The sequence below is a fragment of the Mastigoproctus giganteus genome, chromosome 8, assembly GCF_048544385.1.
Source record: "Mastigoproctus giganteus isolate SK-2022 chromosome 8, ASM4854438v1, whole genome shotgun sequence".
Taxonomy (NCBI): domain Eukaryota; kingdom Metazoa; phylum Arthropoda; class Arachnida; order Uropygi; family Thelyphonidae; genus Mastigoproctus; species Mastigoproctus giganteus.
In genome coordinates this window covers 129,045,728-129,068,427 of record NC_143582.1, presented here as the reverse complement: position 1 = coordinate 129,068,427, position 22,700 = coordinate 129,045,728, and the positions used below count along the sequence as shown (strand labels likewise).

Genomic DNA, 22,700 nt, shown 5'->3' with positions numbered 1-22,700 from the left:
TATTGGGGTTCCATTTAAAATCCATGTCAGCAGAAGGGTTCCATGTCCAAAAAAGGTTTAAAGCAATGCCTATATACAGAACTTTTTTGGCTGGCCAACATATTAAATAGAAATGCCTTCAATACACTGAATTTCAATTTAAAAATTGATTTAATTGTTAAAATAAAATTATTTTTAAATATCATACTTTTAATTAAATTAGAATTTTCTCACTTCCTCCTATTCTTCTCAGAGGAGCAGTGGAAAGTTAATTTCACTTTACTGGCAACATAATCTCTCTCTCTCTCTCTCTCTCTCTCTCTCTCTCTCTCTCTCTCTCTCTCTCTCTCTCTCTCTCTCTCTCTCTCTCTCTCTCTCTCTCTCTCTCTCTCTCTCTCTCTCTCTCTCTCTCTCTCTCTCTCTCTCTCTCTCTCTCTCTCTCTCTCTCTCAGCAAAACAAACTGGCTTGATACAGCTAGGTCAAATCTTTTTATTTCCTTTGTTTTTGTAAATAAATTGTAATTATTCATTATGTTAAATAGCTATTTTTCTACCTCTAGCAACCGGAAGTGGCTAGGGGAACGAATGTGAACGGTTGTATGTACCTGTGCTCCGTATTATTTTAATTTTGTTTATTAAGGAAGCAGTATTTAGTTACCTTTCTGTGCTACTACTTCAAGAAGGACTCATGCAAATGCCAGATGCAACCATTTAGTTTTAAGAATGGACAAAAGATAAGTACTGTTTAAATTTCTGCATGCGCTTCGCTGTAATTGCTTTACCAGCGTATTCGGCCATTGTCACGACAGTTCTCCCCACGCATGTAGCAGAACAAGCTGTGTGACCTTGACTGGACGTCCATAGTCTGCTAAAGCGTCCTATTTACCCCCCCCCCCCGGACATCGTAGGATAATAGCAAGCAATTAATCCCATATCTAATCCCATACTCTGTGATCACTACACCAAACTGTCACCTTTACTGTACCATTACATAGTTTCTTTTCTCAGGACAGCATATCCGAGTTTAATATTGAATTTGTTGGATAACATGGAATAGGGAATCAGTATGGATGGAAATAATACTGGTGTCAGAAAACTTACAGATATATCTGAGAGAGGAAACGACAGCACCCCCTTATTGCTTCCCAAAATGCCACAATCGTCTCCTGAGAAAGATATTGCTGGTGGTTTATCTACTGATCAGTAAGCTGGGACAACCGCAAATTCTGAAGATAACAAAACGACTGAAGAATTAAATGTTACTCAGGACGCATCTTCGGTCTATGAGGTGATTTCAAAAATGCGTAAAGATATGAGGAGCTTTGTTTTGGGAAAGACCAATAAAGTAACTAAAAAGGCAGGAGATGCTATTATGGACAAATGGTCCAAACTTGAGAAAGTAACAACAGCCCTCCTGATAGAAAATGAAGTACTGAAGGACACTAATCATGAAATAAATATTCAAGCTAATCTTCTAGACAAAATAATACAAACCTTTTCCACAATGACTCCAAATAAAACAAATTATGTACAAGAGCCAGAAGTTCAGGCCGCCCCTGCTGAGAGGAAAGTGCAAAATGAGGACCTCCTGCTACAGGGATCCCCTTCTGTTAGATCTTATGCTGATGTAGCCCGAAATAGACTCACACTGATGGAACAAATAGCTAAACCTAGTGAGAATGTAATGGTACTTAGAGCGTTAGAGAACAGCAATTTTAAAACCAGCGCTGATATAAAAACCTTGGTAACCAATACTTTGAAGACAGAATTTAAAACAGTCAAAATAAAATCAATCAAATTAGCACACAACAAAAGTGTAATTTTGGAAACGGCCTCTAAGTCGGACTTATCTTAACATCTGATTCCTTGACCTCTGCAGGAATCTCTACGGGAGTTCCTAAAAAAAGTAACCCTTCCATAATTATATACGACGTGGCCAAGGATCTAAGTAAGGAGGACATAATAGAAGAACTGTACAATAAAAATCTAGCTGACTATGACTTTACAATGGAGGAGATTAAGAAAGAAACCTCGTTCAGATTCACAACTAAGTCAAGGTCCTTGTCATTGGTACACTGGGTAATCAGTTTCTCCCCAAAAATTTACAGGTGTATTTCATCAATAGACAATATTTCTTGCTTGTAGCTCACATAGGCCATTTACAATAGTTACTAAGTGCTTTTTGTGCTTGGGATATGGGCACACAACACAATACTGTACCCATAGCTCCCCATCCTGTGGACATTGCACCTGTAGTGGTCATGTGCATGCAGAATGCCCTCATAAGGATGAGCCTGCCTGCTGCATAAATTTCAAGAGGCATAAAAGAGACTTTCGGTACTCCATCCGCGATCCTAAATGTCATGAATATAAAAGAGCTCTAGAGATTGCACAATTAACAACCGCTGACAAATGAGGCAATTCGTGACTACAAATGCCCAGAACTTTTGCGTATCATAGATCTTGTAAGACAACGGACCAACTATGGATACATTGTCTTTTACCAGTTCTTCAACTGCAGATGACTCAGTCTCTGAACTTAGCCTGCTTCAACTGAATGCTCAGCGGTCACGATTGGTGGCCGTTGAAGTCCGAAAGGTAACCGACAAAATTAAATACGATATTATAGCCTTACAAGAACCATACCAATTCCGTGGTAAAATAACCGGATACCTATCTCTTTTAAGGTCATTCAGCCGGAACATGCTGAACCACGTACGGCCTTCGTCATAGTTAATTCTAAATTGGACGTAGTCAAGATTATTAGTCTTACTAATCAACATGCTGTCTGCATAAGTGTGTCTACTCCTCATGGCTCTTACTTTCTAGTTTCACTATACTGCCCACCAACTTCCGACATTACACTTCATCTTGCCTACCTCGATCAAGTTATTTCTTTGGTAGGTACTGCCAAACTTATTATAATGTCAGATGTTAACGCCAAATCCAGTCTATGGCACTCCGACCATACTGATAACAAGGGTTCACTCATAGAAGACTTTCTCCTTTCACATGAGCTAAATAAACCCGGCTCACCTTATACCTTCAGCTCTCTAAATGGAGAATCAAATATAGACGTCACTGCTACTTCTTACACCATTTCTTCAAACCTTAATGACTGGACGGTAAATACTAACATTTGCTCAAGTGACCATCGTGCGATCACCTTTTCCGTGACTTGCTCTGCACAATCATATAATCCTCCACTACAGGACCTTAGAAGATTTTCTTTGCGACGCATCATGTGGAACCGGTTTAATGACTCAATCAACACTGATTTCCCAATTGAAACCATAAACTTCACCCATCACTTTACAGCTTCTGAATTAGCTTCCTATGTTAATGATGCTCTCAGCCACGCCTGCTATAAAGCAGCCAAAAAGAAAATTCAGTCTTCCCATCCCACTCCATGGTGAAACTGAGAACTTACTCTGCTTCGTCAGCAAGTGCATCGGGCTAGGCGTACTTACCAACGACATCGCAGGAACTGGCCACCTCCCGACGTTGAAAGTCTTAAAACAGAATATCAGGTTCTCAAAAGACAATACGTCAAAACCATCACTACCTGTAAAATAAAATCTTGGCAGAACTTGGTTACTTCTACTGGCAATCAGGACCCATGGGGGCCTTGTTTATCGCCTTACGAGGAACAAATCCTATTCCCCTACTGTTTATTGGTCGATACCCGGAAACGGCACCGAAACTCTCACTTGGAAGGACACCATCAACACTATCTTGGACAATCTGCTTCCTTCTGATCGCCCAGAGGATGACTTGACTACTCATCAACAAATAAGACAGCTCAATAACTCCTACACTACTACTTCTGAATCTCAGCCATTTACACAGCTGGAGTTGGACACAGCTGTCCTAAAAATTAACAACTCTGGTTGTCCGGGCCTCGACCTTCATGAGGGCATCTTTATCAAACAATTCCACAAGCTACGTCCAACGGTTCTTCCGACTCTATTCAACAAATGTCTCAATGAAAGCACATTCCCTGTTATCTGGAAGACAGCTCTTCTTAAACTAATTCCTAAACCTACAAACACCCAAAGTGGCAAGTCCTTCCGTCCTATTGCTCTGTTATCGCATTTGGCCAAAACACTTGAAAGGCTGATTGCTATAAAACTCACTTCACTGTTCGTGAACACCTCTCTTGTATCAGACGATCAATATGGTTTCCGAACTGGACGAGGAACTGAAGAAGCAGTCGTTGAATTCCTTTCTCGAATTAACTATGCAAATTCTAAATATGTTCTTGCTATTTTTGTTGATTTTTCTGCAGCGTTTGATCTGTTATGGTGGTCTAGTTTGTTTGCTCACTTACGTGCTGCCGATTGTCTTCTTCCTCTCTATAACCTTTTAAGAAGTTATTTTGAAAACCGTACAGTTTCTGTTATTTCTGGATCTAACTCCATCTCCCGCTCTGTCACTAGGGGCTGCCCGCAAGGCTCTGTTCTTGGACCACTTGTTTGGAACATCGTTCTTGACGAATGGCTCCTTAAAACTATTCCTTATACTTCCAAATTGGCTTATGCAGACGATTTCACCCTGCTGATCCAGGGAAATTCCCGTGCCTCCCTTGAAAGTACTGCCAACTTAGTCATGTCAGATCTCTCTCAATGGTCCACCACAAATAAATTATCCATATCCTCATTGAAAACTAAAATGATACTGGTTAAGGGTTCGCTTAATATTTCACGGCCACCTGTTGTAAAACTTCAAAACAAATCACTTTCCATGGTTTGTTCTCTAAAATTTCTTGGTCTGATCATTGATAGTAAACTTACATTTACTAAACCCTTGGAAGATCTCTCAGAGAAAGTCAAAAAACTTACCTTCTCACTTCTGCGTCTCTCTAAACAATCTTGGAGTCTTAATTCTTGTTCTCTACGGTTATATTACAAAGCTGTGTTTCTACCAATTTGTTCCTATGGCATGGCCGCCTGGTTCTGGCATGTTAAGAAGGTTTCAGTACGGACTAAACTTCACAGCATTCAACATAAAATGCTTTTAGCAATGTGCAGGGCCTGTGGGACTGTGTCTACTCCTGCTTTGCAGGTCCTTAACGGCTGTCTGCCCCTCGATCTCTTTCTTATGTACTGAGACCTGTGCTTCTACATTAGGCACGCTATCCCTGTCACCTTTCTTGGCATTACCATCGATGTAACTATGGATCCCAAGGCAGAGAAAAGACGCTGTTGGAATATTTTGATGCAGAGCTGGCAAGACAGATGGTCCGCTACCTCTAAGGGTCTTGTTACTTTAAAGTTCATCCCTAACGTCACCTTTGCCACATTAGAGTCCACTCAGAAATGGTTTCATCCTGGTCTGTACACTCTCTATTTACTCTCTGGTCATGGCTCCCTTAATGCCAAACTTGCAACTTTCAACCTTGCTGAATCACCTCTCTGTTCTTGTGGTGACCCGGAAGACTGGGAACATATTTTATACCACTGCCATCAATACCTAGATCTTCGACAGAACCTTCTTCTCTCCACCAGTATCACTGTCCCCGGAAATGAGCCAGACTTCCTGAGCACTAGAGAAAACTTCCAGTCCCTGCAAGAATTTGCTCGTCATGCTTTTGATCGCCGGAGACGCCTTTTCACTCAACTAAGGAATACTTCCTAGTGGAGACCCCTGCTGGCACTGGCTTTTGGCCAGTGCGGGATGATATATATATATATATATATATATATATATATATATATATATTATTTTTTCCCCCTCTTTTTTTTCTTTTCTCTTTTTATTTTTTTTTCAATTTTATATTTTATTTATTTTTATTTTATCATTTTTTATTTATTATATTTTATTTTTTTATTTATTTACTTATTTAATTTAATTTTATTTTATTTTATTATTTATTTTTTTATTACTTTTTATTTGTATTTATTTACTTATTTTTGCTAGTTTTCTGGGTTTGGGCTGCCCGATGGACAGGATTTTATTATCTAGTTTTTATTATTCTCTTACATTTATATATACTTTATTATTATTATTTTTTTTTTTTTGCTCTGATATTAGGGCGTAAGAGCTGGTAAACCAGAGTGTTCGGAGGGCAGTCGCGATACATGCGTAGTTGTGGCCTACCTCCCCGTGGTGTAGACAGACACTGGGCAGGCTTTCCAGGTGATCGCCTGCCTGGTGACAAAACGGCCAGAAACAACACAACAACACACACACTGCACGAACATAATTTTACACACATTTCTGGCCTTTTACAGTGCTTTCTGTAATCATCACAGTGTACGAAGGCGGCGATGAATTGATGTTCAGGTGCCATCCTACATAAGATACTATACATGTTTACATGTCTACCTCCAGCAGCCATAAATGTACTTGGTTTTTGTGAATCAATAAATTAACTTACAAAGCAGTGACTCAGTTATCGGCAAAATGTATACCAAGGGTAACTGATTCTCAGTGGGTACCACCACCCAGACAGCACCGTTTTGGAGCTTGTTGGCTCGCTCATCAGTGAGTGGGCAGGTACCCTGGTAATGGAAACATGCCATCACGGTTGTGAAGTTAATTCCACAATATGAGAGATGCCAAATGGTGTAGATAATAATATTTAGAAGACTAAAAATGCACAAGGCATAATATGTTATGGGTTGAAATTAATTATATAATATTGGTGTAAATACACCATAGTTTACCCATAAGTTTAACTACAAAAGTAGTGTTAAGGCATTGTTTGATTTTATCTCATATTGTGGCTACCTTCACAACAAGATACCAGGCACTACTTCAAATAAACAACACTTCTTTAATAGAGGAGACTACTGTTATTTATTCTCAGTGGGTATCACCACCCAGACGGCATCATTTCAGAGCTTGTTGGCTCACTCATCAGTGGGCGGGCATAAAAATAACATCTCCTCTATTAGAGAAGCGTTGTTTATTTGAAATAGGCAATACCTGGTATCTCATTGTGAAGGTAGCCACAATATGAGATAAAATCAAACAATGCCTTAACACTACTTATGTAGTTAAACTTATGAGTAAACTATGGTGTATTTACACCAATATTATATAATTAATTTCAACCCATAACATATTATGCCTTGTGCATTTAGTCTTCTAAATATAACATATTATAAATGATCCAGCCATTTTTGGCTATATGCAAAAAAATCTATGGCAAAATATGTAAATCAAAAGGGTCACATGGCACGTGAAGTATGCAGGAAAATAGTATAAAGCCATGTGACCTGACTAATGTTCTAAATATATTAACAAAGTGGAAACGGACAGCCTCTCACAGACTTCCAGATAGGTATGATTGTTATTATGTTTAGCTGACACCATAGTACAGAGGATGTCTGTACTTATAAAAGGTTCAAAGACAAATGTCACTTGAGTCTAATAAATTGATTGAAAAATTCTGGAAAATATCTGTGAATAGACAACTGCAGCAAAAATTAAGTTGACTGAGAAAATTGCTTATATATGGAGTAGATTCTCAAGTGTAATCATTAGCAATTGATGCAACCTTGTGATATTCCTGCATTTAATGTAGGAATGTCACATGTCATAAGTATTCACATGTGGATATTCCTACAAAGAATGCAATACAAAGATCCTCAAGGAAGCCACTGAATAACACAGAAAATACAGTTGTGTTGGTGCCAGAAAAATAAAGGTGCTGGTGGTCTGTGTAGTCTAAATTTAAGGTTGGTCTGATAAGTCTAAATTTATGCTTTTCGAGGTGTGTGCAAGAATGCTGACATATGGAGGAAACCACATGAGGCAGTGGAAGCATCCTGTTCTTAGACAATAAAGCCTGCTGGAGAGGGTGTAATGGTGCAAGGCATGTTTCTGTGGTATACCCTTGGTTCTCTGATCCACTGGGGGAGGTATTGTACAATAACCACAGCATATCTGAACATTGCTGTGGATCAGGTAAACCTGGAAATGTTGCACATTTACCCATTATAACAGGGGTACTTTCAAGGTGACAGTGCAATCATCCATCATACAAAATGTATAAAAGAGTGATTTGAGGAACATGAAGAAAACGTCAAGCTCTCAATCCCATTGAGCAACTGTGGGATGAACTGGAAACATGTGTTCATCAATACAATCCTTGCCCATATTACTCCAAGAACTGAGGACGGTTTTGTTATATGAATGGTCTAATATTCCTTGTGTCACTTTTCAACACTTTGTTGACTCTGTGTCACAGTAGCGATTCAGACCAATGGTAGTTCAACATGCCATTAGCTCATGGTACTAATAAAGTGGGCATACAGTGTAAATATTTTAAGAAAAACACATTTAGCAAATGTTATTTGAGCCATGTATCCATATAAATTGGAAAATCACTATATTTGTTTTCATGAATGAAAAATTAAAATTCTGGTGAGTGATAAGATTATTTTCATGCCATGGATGTGGCAATCACTCATCACTACTACTATACAGTGACTTTTCAGAAAACAAGCATACTTGAAATTTTACAATCTCAACATACTATTATATTTTCTCAACGTATTTTTTTTTTGTTTTTTTCTAGTGTAAAAGGTTTGTAACTACAAAACCATGGGAAATGATGGAGAAATAGTGGTGGTAACTGGATCCAGTGGATATTTGGGACAACATATAATTAAAGCACTTCAAGAGAAAGATAACTCTGTAACTGAAATAAGACTCTATGATATTCGTCCATATATAAATAAATTAGGTAAGTTATTTATTTTTAATTCTGCACACATAAGTAACAGAAGTTAAGTGGGGGAAAAAAAAAAAAAAAGAGATAAAACAAGACTTCCTAGTGTATAAAATATAAAGTGTTGGTGTTTGTGGTGATCTGCCAACCCGCACAGGAGCAATGTGGCAGATTATTGTCCATTCCCTCTACATGACTTGTCAAGATCTCCATCCTGCAGTGGATTGAAAATGGCTGCAGATTTTTTTTATACATCTTCATTTCATGCCATTAGCATTAGTAGAGGCATTTGATGCAAGAAAGCAAGCTTATGCAGCATCAGCCAAAAAAAAAAAAAAAAAAAAAACCCACTTCCACTTCACCCCTCTGTTCGTTCAAAATACCTGTCCAGCTGAGCCTTAAACTTATTTAGGCTATCAACCTCCACCACAAGGGATGGCAGTCTGTTCCACCAACCAACCACCCGCTGGCTAAAGGCAAATTTCCTCACGTCTATCCTACATCTGTCTTTCCTCAATTTGAATTTATGCCCTCTCAGGTGATTTTTCTGAGCTAGAGGAAGAATCCCATCAGCATTGAGCATGCTTAAACCATTCAAGGCTTTATACACCTCTATCAGATCACCTCGCTGGTGCCTAGTCTCCAGACACTGTAATTTGCAAAACTTAAGCCTTTCTTCGTAAGAGCACCCCTTTGTTCCATTCACTAATCTTGTTGCCCTTCTCTGTACTCGTTCCAGCAGCTCTACATCCTTCTTGAAATGAGGCCTCCAGACCTGTATACAGTACTCTAGGTGTGGCCTGACCATCGCCTTATACAATGGAATAATCACCTCCTTATCCCTGCTGGAAAAATTCCTGTATATCATTGACAATACTCCATGAGCTACTCTTGGAGTAGCTCATGGAGTATTGTCAATGATATACATCTGCACTGCTCAGAGAACTTCATATCTGCCTGCACAATGACCCCCAAGTCCCTTTCATTCTCTACCACTGTCAGTGTAGTACCACAGAGTTGATACGTTGCTCTGGGGTTGCTGTTTCCCATGTGTAGTACTTTACATTTGTCAATGTTAAACTTCATTTGCCACCTCCCAGCCCATCTGCTCAACCTTTCCAGATCCTCTTGCAGCAGCATAGTGTCAGTAGTGTCCTTGACAACCCTGCCAACCTTTGTATCATCTGCAAACTTGGACATTAAGCTTGATATACCATCATCAATATCAGTTATAAATACAGAAAACAATAATGGACCCAACACTGAGCCCTGAGGGACTCCACTAATAACATTAGTCCACGATGAGCAGTGTCCATTGATTACCACTCTCTGTCTTCTCCCCCTCAACCACCCCTTTATCCATAGCAGCAATTTGCCTCCAATGTCACACTGCTCCAATTTGTGTAGCAGTCTTCCATGTGCAACAGTATCAAAAGCCTTTCTAAGATCCAAGTATATAATATCAAAGTTATTCCCTGCATCCAGTTCTTTTGTGACTGCATCATAGTATCCAATCAAGTTGGTCAGGCAAGACTTCCCCTTAACAAAACCATGCTCTGTCTGAGCTATAACTGAAGTCTTGTCTAAATGATCCTGCAGTGCTTCTTTAACCAGTGCCTCCATTAATTTTCCGGGAACAGAAGTTAAGCTCACAGGTCTATAATTACTTGTGTCAGCCTTTGATCCTCCTTTGTGAATTGGGGTCACATTTGCACATTTCCAGTCTATGGGTACCTCCCCTGAGTCCAAGGAAGCTCTCATAATTATGGCTAAGGGTTTGCTTACTTCCTTTGCTGCCTCCTTTAATATAACTGGATAGATCCCATCCACCCCGGGTGCCTTTCTTGTGTTTATCTTCAACAGTTTCTCCTCCACTTTACTCCCAGTTATTTCAAGATTCTGTAGCTTACTGCTAGAGTTGAATACACCTCTGGCATTCCCCTTGCTGAATAACTCCTCATGTGTGAATGTCGATGCAAAATATTCATTTAGTTTGTTAGCTACCTGAGCAGGATCATCAACAGTTGACCCATCAATATCAAGTGGACCAATCTGATTCATCCCCTTCCTTCTAGAGTTTACATAAGTAAAGAACTCTTTGCTGTTTTTCTTTGCATCCCTTGCCAAGGATTTCTCGTAATCTGCCTTCGCCTGCCTAACCTCCTTTGTAACTTGGTTGCATATCAACTTGTATCTATCATAGGCTTCTGTGTCATGTGTTAATTTGTAAGTATCCCATGCATTTTTCTTCTCTGCCATATGCCTCATTAGTTCATCTGACATCCATTTTGGCCTAAACCTTGAACAATATTTCTTAGTTGGTATGTAAAGCCTAGTAGCTTCCAAGATAAGTTCTTTGAATGCTTCCCATTTTGAATTTGCTGTTGGTAACATCATCAGTTGGTCCCACTGTATAGAATTTAAATACTGTCTCAGTCCATCGTAGTCGCCTTTACGGAAGCAATAACCCTTCCCTTTACCCCTAATGGTAGTTACCTCTTTCAGTAAATCCCACTTCAGCACACTGTGATCACTACCACCTAGTGGTTCATTTATCTGCAGATTCTTAATGCATGAAGAATCACTGCTGATAATCAAATCAAGAGTATTACTCCTTCTATTTGCCTCCCGAACATGCTGATGTAGAAAACAATCATCCAATAAATCCACAAAAGCCCTGCTAGTGTGTGAGTAACCAGCCCCCAAATTCCAGTCAATATCTGGGAAATTAAAATCTCCCATTATAAGACTCTCTGATTTACTGGCCCACTCTATTTCCCTGTACAGTTCCTTATTATACTCATCAGAGTCATTAGGCCTATAGCACTCTCCTACTCTCAATTTTGATCTCCCAATGCTTATGTCACACCAAACTGACTCAACACTGCACTGTCCAGCGATGTCGACTGGCTTCACTTCCTTGGTTTTTATGTGTTTCTTAACTAATAGCATAACCCCTCCCCCCTTCCTATCCTGTCTATCCTTTCTGTAGACGTTATATTCCCCAAATTGCAGTTCTGCATCCCTTATATCTGTGTGACACCACGTCTCTGATATCCCAACAATATCTGCCTTTGATGTTTTGAGCAATACCTCAAATTCATCAAATTTATTTACTAAACTCCTAGCATTGGTGTACACACAAGTATACCTGCACCTGTTTCTATTCTTAGCTACCCTAACACAACCCATATATTTACTTGTACCGCAATGGCTCCCAGCAGTCTCTGAAATACCATGCATCTTGTTTTTCAGGCTTCTGCTCATTCTAATAGAAGCAGTGCAAGAATCTCTTTCACCTCTGCCAGTGGCTACTGTCAATCTATTGGTCTTTGTCTCCCCCCTAGCTAGCAGTTTTCCGACCCACCTAACACTGCCTCGATAGCATCAGCAAATATTCTTGCACCCTTTCTATTGCACTCCATGGGACTTGCACTCCATCTCCTATTGGAGGTTGGCAATTACCATGCTGTACAGCATGGTACCATGCTGTACATCTCTCCGTTTTGGGCGAGATGAAAAAGATCCTCAGCTGATCTGCCAATCTAGTTGCAGATGTTTTTCAGCATGAAAGTTACTTTCCTCTCTATTATCATCATCATCATCATCAGCCATTTTCAATCCACTGCAGGAAGAAGGCCTCTCCAGCAACTTTCCAGTTCCTTCTGTTTTGAGCACTGGCCATCCATTTACTACCCACAAACTCATGAATTTCTCCTATCCATCTCCGCCTTTGTCTTCCAGGTTTTCTTCTAGCTCCTCTTGGATACCATTCTGTTATTTTCTTAGTCCATCTGTCATCATGTCTACGAGCTATGTGTCCTGCCCAAGACCATTTTAATTCTTTAGTTTTGATAAGAATGTCCTTTACTTGAGTTTGCTGCCTAATCCATGTGTTTCTCTTCTTATCTAACAGTCTGATTCCCAATATGATTCATTCCATTCTTCGCTGTGTAGTTCTCAGTATCTCTTCCATTCTTCGCTGTGTAGTTCTCAGCTTCTCTTCCATTCTTTTGGTGAGTGCCCAAGTTTCACTTCCATAAGTCATGGTGGGGAGTATACATTGGTTCATTATTTTACGTTTCAGACAAACTGGGATATTGCTCTTCAGTATGTGACTATATTTCCTGAATGCTATCCATCCAAAATTTATTCTTCTCTTGACTTCCATCCATTTATCATTATTACAGCTAATAACTTGTCCCAGATAAGTATATGACTCCACCTTTTCAATTACTGCTCCTTCAATCATTATTTCCCTTACTGTGGCATACTTGTTCATCATTACTTTTGTTTTAGCCATATTCATCTTTAGTCCAAAATCCTTACTAGCTGTGCATAACTGATTAAGATTTTCCTCTAATTCTTTGGGATCATGGCTTATGACCACAATGTCATCTGCAAATCGTAAATGGTTTAGGTACTCTCCGTTCACCTTGACTCCTTTCTGCAACCAGTCTAATCTTCTGAAAGCTTCCTCAAGGGCAGCAGTAAACAGTTTCGGAGAATATTGTGTCTCCTTGTCGAACTCCTTTCTCAATTTTAAATTTCCTACTGTCTTTGTCTAGTCTAATAAAGGAGGTAGCACTCTCATATATTTTCTTCAAAATCATAATATATGGGGTATCAATGCCTTGTCTTTCCAGTGCCCGAAACATTGCCTTATGCTGTATGGAGTCAAATGCCTTTTCATAATCCACAAATGCCAGGCATAATGGTGTTTTATATTCATTTGCTTTCTCCATTAGCTGTGATATTACGTGAAGGTGATCCATAGTTGAGAATCCTGTCCTAAAGCCAGCTTGCTCTTTTGGTCGATTCTCATCAAGTATTCTTTCTAGTCTGTTAGTAATGACCCTTGTGAACAACTTGTAGATGTGGGATAACAAGCTAATTGGTCTATAATTTCCAATTTCTGATTTATCTCCTTTCTTATGCAGCAAAACTATGATTGCATTATTCCACTGCTTAGGCATCACACCTTTTCTAATGCTCTTTGTGAAGAGCCTTGCCAGTTTTTGTGTTATGTCTCTTCCTCCCAATTTTAACAATTCTACAGTAACTTGATCTTTCCCCGGGGCTTTCTGATTCTTCATTTTCTTCAATGCATGTTCTACCTCATCAGGAAGAATATTGGGTATGTCGTATGTGTTGCTACTTTGCAATCCATTTTCCCCACTGCTGGCATCATTCCCCTGCTCCTTGTATAATTCTCTATAGTAGTCTTCTGCTATTTGAATTATGCCTTCTCTGCTGTTTATAAGTACACCATCGCTATTCTTCAGTTTCAGTATCATTTGTCTTTCTGTATTACTGCTCATGGCTGCTGATTTAAATCCTTTGTTTTCCCTTAATGCTTGTTCTACTTTTCTTGTGTTAAATCTTCTTATGTCCTCTCTGAGTCTCTTTCTAATGGCTTTGCATAACTCAGTATACTCAATTTTCTCCCTGTCAGTGTTTTTCTTGCTTTTCATTTGTCGTCTTCGGTTCATCATGACAAGTGTTTCTTGACTAATTTTTTCTTCTTTGGATTTCTTTTTCCCTATAGGTTTCTTGGGCTTTATCACTTTCAAAAAGTTGTAATATTCCTCGTCGATATCTTGGTCCTCAGCAGTCTGCAGAAGCTCATACTTGTTCTTAAGTTCCAGTATATACTGCTTTTTCTCCTCTTCTGTTATCTCAAAGACCTTTGTATTATTTACTCGAGTCCGTTTTTTCCTTTCCTTTCCTACATCTATACCAAGTGTACATCTTACCATTCTGTGATCACTTCCAACATTTACCTTATTCAGGACGGTAACATCATTCACAATATATCTTCTGTTAGTAAGGATGAAGTCAATTTCATTAGTAGTTAATCCATTTGGACTCTTCCATGTCCACTTTCTGTTCACCCTTTTCTTGAAAAACGTGTTCATTACTGACAGTCCTTGAGATTCTGCAAATTCCACAAGTCTTTCACCAATTCCAAAATTTCCTATAGTTCCCCTTTCTGCGCTGTTTTGTCTTTTTCTAACCTTAGCATTTAAGTCTCCCATAATAATAGTGTAGTGGGTTTTCTGCTCATCTAGAAGACTCAATTTCGGTGTACATTTCTTCAACCTCTTCTTCATCATGGCTCGATGTTGGTGCATAAATCATTATAATCTTTAGCTTGTATCTCTTAGAAATCTTGAGTATTAGTCTTGACACTCTTGGAGATGTATTTTTGAATTCCAAAATGTTGTTTTTAAAATCTTTATGGACGAGAAACCCAACTCCACCTTCACTCCTTTCACTCCTGTTTCCATTGGTGTACAGCAGATTTCCACTTGATAAACTTATAAGTGATTCATTTCTTCTTCTTGTTTCAGCCAAACCGATGATATTAGTATTAGTATTAGTATTAGTATTAGTAACGGCCGTATGGTGCAAGAAAGCCTATGGCTTATGCTGCACCAGCCAGAAAAAAAAAAAAAAAAAAAAATCCGAACAAAACAATGATAAAAACAAAAATTAAATAAATAAATAATAATAATAATTAATAAATAAATAAAAATAATAAAATGAAATTAAAAATTAAATAAAAAGGAAATTAATCCTATCATCCTATGCGCTTCCCTTACCCGAAAGTACTATCCAGATGACCTTTGAATTTCCCCAAACTGTCGGCCTCTACCACCCATGAAGGCAACTTATTCCAGTAATTTATAACTCGCTGGCTAAAATAAAACTTCCTGCAGTCCAATCTAAACATTTCCCCGCGTAACTTGAATTTATGTCCCCTAGTTCTAGCATCATTTATAATCTTGAAAATTTTGTCCTCATTCATTTTACTGATGCCTCTCAGAGCCTTAAACACCTCAATCAAATCTCCTCTAAGGTGTCTAGTTTCCAAACTCTGCAACCCACATATTCGAAGTCTTTCTTCATAAGGACGCCCTTTTGCCGATCTCACCAGGCGAGTTTCCAATATATTCCAATTAACATTTTCTAATTGCTTTTCCAGCTCTAATATCCTGTCTTCACTGATGAGTGTTCTTACGTTATAACAGGCCAAGTTCAGTTTCCGTGCATGGCAGCCTGGTCATACCCAGAGATTCTTAGCGCCCTCTGCTTCCACTCTGATCCTCTCGCTGCTGTAATAGGGAGAGTGAAAGCTGCTGGGGACTGAGGGCCATTTGTATTGTTGTGCTCTCATATGCTGGAGGGTTTGGTCTTTTCCTCTTCATGCTGACTAGGCGTCTTGAAGAGAACCACGCTACACGTTCGTTGCCACTTAAGTGACGTAACAGGGCTTACCATCGAGAAGGTGTGCACGAGTGGATTTTAGGGAGGCAGGCCAACCGGACTTCTAAATCTTCTGTAATAGAGAGATATTGGATCCATTTTAGGCTGAGTGTCTGATAACACACAGGATACCTGTTCCCCTTTAAGCCCCATTATTATTACTCTCTATTATTACTTGAAGCAATTTATATTTCTCATTTCTAAGGATGTATCCCAAATAGGCAGTTTCCTTCTCTTCGCTAAGCTCAGCAATTCACGTTTTCTTCCTACTCTTTTCAAGACTGATGTTGGTGATTCTGTCTGACCAAGATATTTATAGCATGCATCTGCAGATCCACATTTTGAATGCCTCTATTTTGTTCATGCTTTATGTTTTCAGCATTCAAGTTTAAACTCCATTAATATGCTATGTGTACGGACTACACATAGCATCTAATGAATATCAGTCTCATTGACTGAACTAGATCTTGATACAGAACAATGCTTTGTGACACAGCATTGTTCCGTATTTTGTAAAGGCATTTCTCTTGTTTTTATTTCTGCTTCCGGATCTAGATCAGCATTTAGCCAATTACCAAGGTGAGTCACTATCTACTGGAGCTCCATTCAGTAATAGCTGGACTTGGCGTACTGGAGATTTACTCAGTTATGTATTTGTTCTTGCTGACATTGATTCTTAAACCCATATTACTACATTTGTACAAATACAGTCCAAAAGCAATTGAATGGTCCTTGAGGTTGTCACAGACATTCTCTCAGATATGCCAGACAAGCTGTACTTGCTACCTGGGAGTCTAAAACGCTGATGGAACTGATATTTTGGGTGACACTCAAGTCAAGTGGACCCAATTTCGGCGAAGTCCGGACGGTCTGTGACAATCAAATCCTCTGCTTGCACCTTCACGATGGTGGGACTGTTAGTAATCCTGGGTATAACCTCCATGCACAAGCACATGGTGGGTGACCACCCAGGTGTGAACCAACGTAAGCAGGGGTCGAGGTGTGGCGCCCACACCACATGGAGGAATGCCGCCCCTCTATGTTACCAGGCAGTACTAGGTGGTAGATGACTCTCATCAACCGGTGAAATACCACCACTTTGCTTATTGGAGGCTTGAAGTGGTGGAACCCATGTTTAGTCTCTAGAGCTAAGTTCCGGTCAACCCTTCCCTATCTCTTCCATCATGCAGTATGATTGATGACTTTTGAGGTTATGATGAACGTTGTGGCGAGATCCAATATTCCTTACATTTCGAGGGTACAGCTCTAAAACGGTTTTCGCAGGCCGGCCGCTAGTTAGTACACCGGACCGAACCTATTGGTAACTCTCTAGGAGGCTTCCGGATCAGCTAGTGTATAATCTTGCTACCTCTACTCTGCCAGATAGTGACTGGAGGGAGTCCGAGTAGTGTGTATGCGGGGAGCATTGTCGAGGCCACGTTATGTCAAGGATCTGGGTATATTCTTCCCACATGTACGCCATATCCAAAAATTTCATTACTTCATACAGCATGTCCCACCCACTTTTTCTTACTATTGAATACACCATGAATTGTCAAACTAATAGAACAAGCTTATCTGCGAAAAGATCTAAACCTCCCAAGGATTTCCTAATTCATTTCACAAATATACGTGGTCTCAATTCTAATCTCAACGATGTCCATTTCCACTTGCAGTCTGCCAAACCCCATGTACTTTTTCTGACAGAATCTCAGTTATCGGTTGATTCAACTACTGTTCATCTCAGATGCCCAAATTATTCGCTGTATGATTCCTTTCGCCTCAAAGGTGGTACTTGTGCATATGTCCGTTCTGATATTCCCTGTCAGAGACTTGGCAATTTGGAATCTCCTCTCTTTGATCTTCTCTGGCTTAAAATCTCTCTACCTCATTGTGTCAAATTCATCTGTTGTCTCTACCGTTCTCCCAACTCCACTAATCACTTGGAGCTCTTTGACTTCCTCTCGTTGCAACTTGACTTTCTCCAGTCCAACTTTCCTAACAGTGAGGTAATTTTCCTTGGTGATTTTAATGTTCACAACTCCAGCTGGCTTCCGTTTTCTAGTCACACCGACCCAGCAGGTCGACATGCTGAGGCTTTTGCAATTACTAATGACCTAGCACAGATTGTTCATTTACCTACAAGAATACCGGACAATCCTAATCATACAGCCAATACGCTTGATCTTTTTCTCACAAACAACCCTTCTAAGTACACGGTCGAAGTGAGAGGTCCTTTACCACTTCAGATCACAACTTGGTGATTGTCTCTTCTCCAATGGAACCTTTATCTCGTGGCTATTCCCAACCTCGTGTTGTTTGGCATTACAAGAATGCAAAATGGGATGACCTGCGAGACTTCTTTTCTTCTTTTCCTTGGTCGGATTACTGTTTCAAAACTCCTGATGTCAACGTTTGCTCAGATCGTGTCAGTGAAATTATTCTTGCAGGAATGGAATCCTTTATCCCACACTCCACTTTAAAATCTCGTCCTTTATCTAAACCTTGGTTTTCCAATAAATGTGCTAAGGCTGTTCAAGAGAAGAATGTTGCATATCGTAATTGGCTTGTTTCTAATTCTTCAGTTTCATTTTCTGCCTACACCAAAGCTCGCAACAATTGTAAAGCAGTTATTAATCAGTCCAAACTAGAGTTTGAACAGGCTAAGAGTAGAAAACTTGCTTCTTGCCCTAATGGTAGCCGAGCATTCTGGTCTCTTGCCAAAGCTATTGGCCGCAACTTTTGCCCATCTCTGCTTCCACCTCTGACCAAACCGGATGGTTCTGTTGTCACTTCAGCCAAGGATAAAGCTGACCTGCTAGCATCCCATTTTTCTTCCAGCTCATGTATTAATGAACTTGGTAAAACACCTCCCACCATTCCCAACACGGTCCATTCAATGCCTCCTGTGGTCTTCCGTCAAAAGGATATCAGAAGGATTTTGATGAATCTTGATGCTAAGAAAGCTCCAGGTCCTGATGGTATTTCTCCACTTGTTCTCAAAATCTGTGCTCCTGAACTTACTCCTATTCTTTGCCGCCTTTTTTCATTTTCTTATTCCAAAGGTGTTTTTCCTTCTGCTTGGAAATTTGCTCATATCCAGCCAGTTCCTAAAAAGGGTGACAAATCCCTCCTATCCAATTATCGTCCCATTGCAATTACTTGTACTCTTTCTAAAGTAATGGAGAAATCAATTAACCGCCAACTCTTAAACTACCTAGAAACCTTCCGTCTGATCAACGATCGCCAGTATGGATTCCGTCGGTGTCGATCCACTGGTGATATTCTGGCTTATGTTACCCATTTATGGACTACTTCAATGGAAAGGTTCGGTGAAACACAAGCAGTTGCTCTTGACATCTCAAAGGCTTTCGATCGTGTTTGGCATAAAGGTCTTCTAAACAAGCTTCCATCTTATGGTTTGCCAACTGTTTTTAGTAATTGGTTATCCAGTTTTCTCTCTGATCGCTCACTGAGGGTGATGGTAGATGGCTCTCTGTCTTCTATCTTCTCCACTAATGCCGGTGTCCCCCAAGGTTCAGTTCTTTCCCCCACTCTTTTCCTCTTGTATATCAATGACCTTCTTCCATTGACTGGAAATCCTATCCATAGTTTTGCCGATGATAGCACATTGCATTCAACTTTCCATTTTGAGAAACCTTGCCCTGCTCAAACAGCTTCAACTTTTCGAAAATCTGCTACCAATTCCTTAAATGCCGATCTTCAGGTAATTCTCCAGTGGGGCAAAGACAACTTAGTTGATTTCAACCCTTCTAAAACTCAGTCTTGTCTTATATCTCGCAAAAAGGATTCTTCTGCTCCTATGCTTATCTTTAGTGACACTCCAATTTCTAGGCAAAAGGATATATCTCTTTTGGGGATTACCCTGACTTCTAATCTCTCTTGGCACAAGCACATTACAAATATTGCTTCCTCTGCATCTAAAAAACTTGGTTTTCTCTTTCGCTCTCGGCATTACTTTTCTTCCAAACAGCTGCTCACTCTGTATAAATCGCAAATCCGCCCTGCCATGGAATATTGTTCCCACATTTGGGGTGGTGCCCCCAAAACCTCTCTCAGGCTTCTTGATTCCATTCAGAAGAGGGCAGTTAGGTTAATTAATGATTCATCTCTAACAGAGTCTCTCCACTCGCTTTCTCATAGACGTACTGTTTCTGCTGCATGCCTCTTCTACAGATATTTCCATGGGCACTGTTCTTCTGAATTGGCTTCTATAATTCCCGCTCTCTCTTTCAAAACAGTCCGAACACGTGCCGCCGCCAGCCAACATCCATTTACTGTCCAATTTCAAACCCACAGAACCAACTTTTCATCTTCCTCATTTATTCATTCAACTGCCGTTTTCTGGAACAACCTTCCTTCATACGTATTTCCTGAAAATTACAATCTACAGAAGTTCAAGTCCAATGTCAACAAATATCTTCTTTCATCTTCTCAACCTCCAACCCAAGCACGGTACTAAGTACTATAGGTTCTAATAACTCTCGTGTTTGGGGTTCACATAAAAAAAAAAAAAAAAAAAAAAGAAGGTCTTCTGTATTTTTTTTTTTTTTTTTTTATGAAGATCCCAAACATGAGAGGTACTAAAACACATAGTACTTAGTACAGTCTTGGGTTGGAGGTTGGGAAGACAAAAGAAGATATTTGTTGACATTAGATTTGAACTTCTGTACACTGTAATTTTCAAGAAATACATGTGAAGGAAGGTTGTTTCAGAAAACAGCAGTTGAATGAATAAAAGAGGAAGATGAAAAGTTGGTTCTGTGAGTGTGAAGTTGGACAGTAAATGGATGTTGGCGGCACGGGTTCGGACTGTTTTTAAAGAGAGGGTGGGAATTATAGAAGCCAATTCAGAAGAACAGTGCAGCAGAAACAGCACATCTATGAGACAGCTAGTGGAGAGACTCTGTTAGAGATGAATCATTAATTAACCTAACTGCCCTCATCTAAATGGAATCAAGAAGCGTGAGAGAGGTTTTGGGGGCACCACCCCAGATATGGAAACAATATTCCATGGTAGGGAAGATTTGTGATTTGTACAGAGTGAGCAGTTGTTTGGAAGAAAAGTAACTCCGAGAGTGAAAGAGAAAACTAAGTTTTTAGATGCAGAGGAAGCAATATTTGTAATGTGCTTGTGCCAAGAGAGATTAGAAGTCAGGGTAATCCCCAAAAGAGATATATCATTTTGCCTAGAAATCGGAGTGTCACCAAAGATAAGCATAGGAGCAGAAGAATCCTTTATGCGAGATATAAGACAAGGCTGAGTTTTAGAAGGATTGAAATCAACTAAGTTGTCTTTGCACCTCTGGAGAATGACATTTAAGGAATTGGTAGCAGATTTTCAAGAAGTTCAAGCTGATTGAGCAGGGCAAGATTTCTCAAAATGAAAAGTGGAATGTAATGTTCTATCATCGGCAAAACTATGGATAGGATTTCCAGTCAATTGAAGAAGGTCATTAATATACAAGAGGAAAAGAGTAGGGGGAAGGTCATTAATATACAAGAGGAAAAGAGTAGGGGAAAGAACTGAACCTTGGGGCACACTGGCATTAGTGGAGAAGTTAGAAGAAAGAGAGCCATCTGCCACTACCACCCTCAGTGAGCGATCAGAGAGAAAACTGGATACCCAATTACAAAAAACAGTTGCCAACCATAAGATGGAAGCTTGTTTAGAAGACCTTTATGATGATATCACGATCGAAAACCTTTGAGATGTCTAAAGCAACTACTTGTGTTTTACCGAACTTTTCCATCGAATTTGTCCATAAATGGGTAACATAAGCCAGAATATCACCAGTGGATCGACACTGACGGAATCCATACTGGCAATCGTAGATCAGATGGAAGGTTTCTGGGTAGTTTAAGAGTTGGCAGTTAATTGATTTCTCCATTACTTTAGAAAGAGTAGAAGTAATTGCAATGGGACGATAATTGGATGGGAAGGATTTGTCACAATTTTTTAGGAATTGGCTGGATATGAGCAAATTTCCAAGCAGAAGGAAAAACACGTTTGGAATAAGAAAGTGAAAAAAGGCGGCAAAGAATAGGAGCACAGGTTTTGAGAACAAGGGGAGAAATACCATCAGGACCTGATTTCTTAGCATCAAGATTCGTAAAAATCCTTCTGACATCCTTTTGACGGAAGACCACAGGGGGCATTGAATGGAGCGTGTTGGGAATGGTGGGAGGTGTTTTACCAAGATCATTAATACATGAGTTGGAAGAAAAATGGGATGCTAGCAGGTCACTTTATCCTTGGCTGAAGTGACAACAGAACCATCTGGTTTGAACAGAGGTGGTAGCAGAGATGGGCAAAAGTCGCGGCCAATAGCTTTGGCAAGAGAACAGAATGCTCGGCTACCATTAGGGCAAGAAGCAAGTTTTCTACTCTTAGCGTGTTAAAACTCTAGTTTGGACTGATTAATAACAACTTTACAATTGTTGTGAGATTTGGCTTAGGCAGAAAATGAAACTGAAGAATTAGAAACTAGCCAATTACAATATGCAACTTTCTTCTCTTGAACACCCTTAGCACATTTATTGGAAAACCAAGGTTTAGATAAAGGATGAGATTTTAAAGTGAAATCATTCTTGCAGGATTCCATTCCTGCAAGAATGATTTCACTGACACGATCTGAGCAAACTTTGGCATCAGAAGTTTTGAAACAGTAATCCAACCAAGGAAAAGAAGAAAAGAAATCTCACAGATCATCCCATTTTGCATTCTTGTAATGCCAAACAATACGAGGTT

General features: G+C 39.7%; 1 protein-coding gene across 3 annotated transcripts in view; it reads left to right on the top strand.

The window, feature by feature from the left end:
- LOC150081817 (3 beta-hydroxysteroid dehydrogenase type 7-like) overlaps positions 1–22,700 on the top strand; it is a 138,829-nt gene that overhangs the window by 37,339 nt on the left and 78,790 nt on the right. For all 3 annotated transcript variants that reach the window (XM_090378907.1, XM_090378909.1, XM_090378910.1), the window contains exon 2: positions 8,507–8,674. In XM_090378907.1, the coding sequence (XP_090235033.1) occupies positions 8,533–8,674 (142 nt within the window). In that variant the 5' untranslated portion in view covers positions 8,507–8,532. The remainder of the gene's footprint in view (positions 1–8,506; positions 8,675–22,700) is intronic.